At 35.0% G+C, this 5000-nt stretch overlaps 1 protein-coding gene across 11 annotated transcripts in view; it reads right to left on the reverse strand.

The window, feature by feature from the left end:
- Positions 1-5000, reverse strand: part of LOC144957386 (uncharacterized) — a 295052-nt gene that overhangs the window by 59308 nt on the left and 230744 nt on the right. For all 11 annotated transcript variants that reach the window (XM_078888647.1, XM_078888642.1, XM_078888640.1 and 8 more), the window contains one exon: positions 1946-2028. In XM_078888647.1, the coding sequence (XP_078744773.1) occupies positions 1946-2028 (83 nt within the window). The remainder of the gene's footprint in view (positions 1-1945; positions 2029-5000) is intronic.

The following is a 5000-nucleotide window of genomic DNA, read 5'->3' on the forward strand; positions in this document are numbered from 1 at the left end:
CGTGCCACCCTGCCCACGATGGAGGGCCAGGAACCTCACCCAGGTGCATCATTTGATTGGTTTCGTCCTACCCCCAAATTTTAGAAAATTCACATCGGACAGTTTGCTTCAATGTCAAGATATATATCATAGAAATATGTGATCTATCGCATCAAAACGGTATTATGTCGGCATTAATATCTACGTTTAAGTTATTTGCAGACGACACAAAGATTTACAACACTGCGATATAACAGTTTTATATTACATGATAATCTTCTGTCTTTATTTGATTGGTCAAAATATTGGGAGGTGAATTATAATATTTGTAAATGTCACGTTTTGCATATTGGAGAATATAATCCTAAAAATCTCTATTTCGCTGATGAAGAACATAATAATTCTTTGATTGAAGTGTTTTCAGAGAAAGATGTTGGTGTGGCATTTGATCCCTCTCTCAAATTTGATCTACATATTAATGATATAATTACAGGAGCAACAAGGTGATTGGAATTATAACACGAAGTTTCTCTCATTTCGATTGGACTATGTTTTTAACGCTATTCAAGACTTGAGTGAGACCCATTTAGGAGTATGCCAATTGCATATGGAGCCCGATGTATAAAAGACAGTCCATAGCCACGGAGAACGTCCAAAGGGGGGCCACTAAGTATGTCGCTGAATTGTATTATCTGTCTTATAAGGAATTCAATTCCTTCTTTAAAGTACAGAAGACTAAGAGGTGATCTAATTCAAATTTCCATAATCGTACACAAAATTGACAACTTGGATTCCAGGGAGTTCTTCAAATATGAGGTTTTGACGTCAACATGAGGTGGAGTCTTCAAAATCTTCAAAGACCGGTGTTCGACCTCAATACGTGCCAACTCTTTAACTCTCTCCTTATCAGACATTTTCAGATTTTTCCCTGAAATTTCAGACCCACCCAACACAAAAATATATTCTTTTCTACTCAAACAGTAAAGGAACAGGTACATTCTATACATAATATTGCCCAGTGTCTAATTTTTATCGCTAGAACAAAACATTTTCTTTATAATTTGTGAGGTACAAAGAATATCAGAATGAGAAAACTGTTGGTTGCATCGTAACGAATGTGACGATTTTCCTATGGATGGTAAGGAGAGGGTTAATTTTGAGGACAGTAGATATTTAGAACTCTCTCCATCCACGCCACTTCAAGAACTGCGAGTAATGTCAACGTTTTTAAGACCTGTCTGTGTTGATAAGGAATTAGATCACCTTTAACTTTGAATTCGATGAGTAAAATTATATGTTTGTTTTATAATTGATATCCTGTACTTTATGTCTTACTAATGCATAGGCCTATATCAGTTGTTTTTTTTGTTTGTTTTTTTATCACTGTGGTATGGCACAAAAGGCCTCACTATTGACCTAGTTTAGCTCTTATTGGGTATTGTATTGTATTTTTTGAAACATTTTTTGCTTTATTTCTTTATTTTTCTTCTTTTCTTTTTTGGTTTTTGTTTTTGTTGTTTTTTGTTATTGTTGTTTTTGTTTTGTTTGTTTGATTTTTTTTTTTTTTTGGGGGGGGGGGGGGAGGTTCGGGGGGGGGGGGGGGGTTGGGTTCTTATATTTTCTTTCTTTCTTTTCTTCATAAGGTATTGAAAGGCCTTCAACTCAAGCAACACTTTCTATGTTATGTTATGATGTAATAAAAGTCTATAAAATTCATTCTGGACATTACATCTCTCAACCCTAACACCGACTATATCCGTTGTTTACCTTGTGCCTATTTATTACATTTTTCTTAGACAAATTATTATAGGCCAAGTATCAAAGCTTATGTTCTTAATGTTTACATGTTAATGGTAGTTGAATAAAAATATTATCTTCGCACACGCTCATTTTTAATACATTTTTTTCTTCAGATTTTGAAAAGTAGCAAAAATCTCTAGGATTGAGTGAGTTAATTATTACTTACGTCCTCCTGTAATAAACGTTGTATTTCCTCTCGACTGCCGTTGTAGGGCTGTTTCAATGAAACGTAACCTTGAAATTCAACACCTGTCAATCAAATGAGACAAAGATAGAACGAAGTTGACGTCACTCGAGTCTTTGTTATTGTTTTTTTGTTGTTTTGTTTTTTGTTTTTTGTTGTTTTTTTTTCCATCCACCTTTATGAGTAATTCTCATTTAACTGTTATGGTATCCAGACTATAAAAGTTCATGGTTACACATAGTTTTGTGTGTTGGTCCGTTATAATTCCGGATGGCAATGTTGTGAGCTTCTTAGCCAAGCGCACACTAGATATCTATAAACACATCTTAGTTCGTTTTTTTGTTTGTTTTAAGGGATTTTACGTGAACAACTTTAAAATAAGCGTTTACATTACGCAATAATATCTACTAAACGTGCTCTAAGCGCTTTACAAAGGGTCACTGACCAACAGCAACACTTAACAAGTAGAACAAGACATGACGCCTGTTTGGCGATACTACATTTTTTGCCAACAGAGACAACGTTGTTGTTAACGACCAGATAAATAAATAAACTAAAACAAAAGAAGCAACAACGACAAATTAACAGCAACAAAACAATCACTTAAAAAAAACCCCAATACAATTACAAGAAAACAACAGCAATAACAACAAAATAACAACAATAAAATTACAAGAAAACAAAAAAAAAATAACAACAAAATAACAACAATAAAATTACAAGAAAACAAAAAAAAAACAAAACAACAAAATAACAACAATAAAATTACAAGAAAACAACAATAACATTATAAGAAAATAACAACAATAACAACAAAGTAAAAACAATTAAATTACCAGAAAACAACAACAATAACATTACAAGAAAACAACAACAACAATAACAACAATAACATTACAAGAAAACAACAACAATAACAACAAAGTAACAACAATTAAATGAGAAGTATAATATAACATAAAAACTAAAACAAATCAACAACAACAACAACAACAACAACAACAACAACAACAACAACGAGCAATATTTGAAAACATAAAAAAACGCATTCATAAAGACATCTGGTTATAAGTTAATATAAAAAGCAATTTATATTAGATAATGACGATTGTCAAACACACATAAAATATTCTTTGAAATAAAGAGGAATAAAATGAATATTTAATGTTGTTAATTTGATATAATTTTGTTTATAGTGAACAAGTACAATGGTTATCATAATGATTATATCTAAGGTGTTTGCATACTTACCAGGAATATAGAAAACCTCATTAATCCTACTACAACTATCACCCCCTTCCTCATTCTCCTCCTCCTCCACATCATCGATCATCATCATCATCATCATCATCATCATCACCACCACCACCACCACCATCATCATCATCATCATTGTCATCATCATCATTGTCATCATCATCATCTTCATCACGATGGCCATCATCTTCATTAACATGATCATCATCATCATCATCATCATCATCATCATCATCATCATCATCATCATCATCATCATCATCACCACTATCATCACCATCAATTACAGAGCATCTCCAAAATAAAAACCAAAAACAAAACACTGAAACCACATCAAAACAATAACGAATATAAAACCATATATTAAGAATACTACAAAAGCAATCACTTGATAATCATTATGAATAAAGCAGCGTAGGTATTGACAATACACAGTAATTAATTCAAAAACTTTATTAGTGATATTAATACTAAAAACATGCATTAATTATAATAATTCGTTACGGGGCACGACAACAATAAAAATGCGAATGTACATAATACGACACGGGCTTGGATTCAAGCACACTGAATTCCAGCAAATCACTCTGTGATAAATACTACACGATGGACCAAGGTGACAACAAGAGATGAAGTGAGTAGAAAAGTGCCAGAAGAAAATAGAGAATACACATTTTTTCGCAGCGGTGATGGGGGGTTTGAACCCGCGACCTTATTGGTAGGACAATTCCGCCTGGCCGGTGAGAGCTTAACTGTGACCAAACGCATTGGTCACATGCTCAAGGCAGGAAAGGGCATCCTATCTCGTCACAATTGGTTGGATTCTAGCAATCTTTTTGACTTTGAGACGGAGAGAGAGAGAGAGAGAGAGAGAGAGAGATAGAGAGAAAGAGAGAAAGAGAGAGAGAGAGATAGAGAGAAAGAAAGAAAGAGAGAGAGAAAGAGAGAGAGAAAGAGAGCGAGAGAGAGAGGAGAGAGAGAGGAGAGAGAGAGGAGAGAGAGGAGAGAGAGAGAGGAGAGAGAGAGAAAGAGAGAGAGAGAGGAGAAAGAGAGAGAGAGAGAGAGAGAGAGAGAGAGAGAGAGAGAGAGAGAGAAAGAGGAGAGGAGAGAGAAGAAGAGGAAAGAGAGAGAGAGAGAGAGAAAGAGAAGAGAGAGAAGAGAGAAGAGAGAGAGAAGAGAGAGGAGAAGAGAGAGAGAAGAGAGGAGAGAGAGAAGAGAGAGAGAGAGAGAGAGAGAAGAGAGAGAGAGAAGAGAGAGAAAGAGAGAAGAAAGAGAAAAGAGAAGAGAAAGAAAGAGAGAGAAAGAAAGAGAGAGAGAAAAAAGAAAGAAAGAAAGAGAGAGAGAGACAGAGAGAGAGAGAAAGAGAGAGAAAGAAAGAAAGAAAGAGAGAGAAAGACAGAGAGAGAAAGAGAGAGAAAAAGAGAGAGAGAGAGGGAGGGAGAGAGAGAAAGAGAGAGAGAGAGAAAGAGCGAGAGAGAGAAAGAGAGAGAGAAAAAGAGAGAGAGAGAAAGAGAGAGAGAAAAAGAGAGAGAGAAAGAGAGAGAGAAAGAGAGAGAGAAAGAGAGAGAGAGAGAAAGAGAGAAAGAAAGAAAGAGATAGATAGAGAAGGATAGAGAGAGAGAGAGAGAGAGAGAGAAAGAGAGAGAGAGAGAGAGACTCCGGCGAGTACTGTGCAATGAATAAATTCGAAATAAAATCTCTTTTAAATGAGTTAATAACAAATGTCTCCTTATAGACAGTGATCCTGAAGAAAGACTAGGTAATCCAGAGGTGAGCCGCA

Source organism: Berghia stephanieae, chromosome 11 (genome assembly GCF_034508935.2).
Source record: "Berghia stephanieae isolate SIO BIC M18660-M18661 chromosome 11, UCSD_Bste_1.3, whole genome shotgun sequence".
In the NCBI taxonomy this organism is placed as follows: Eukaryota; Metazoa; Mollusca; class Gastropoda; order Nudibranchia; family Aeolidiidae; genus Berghia; species Berghia stephanieae.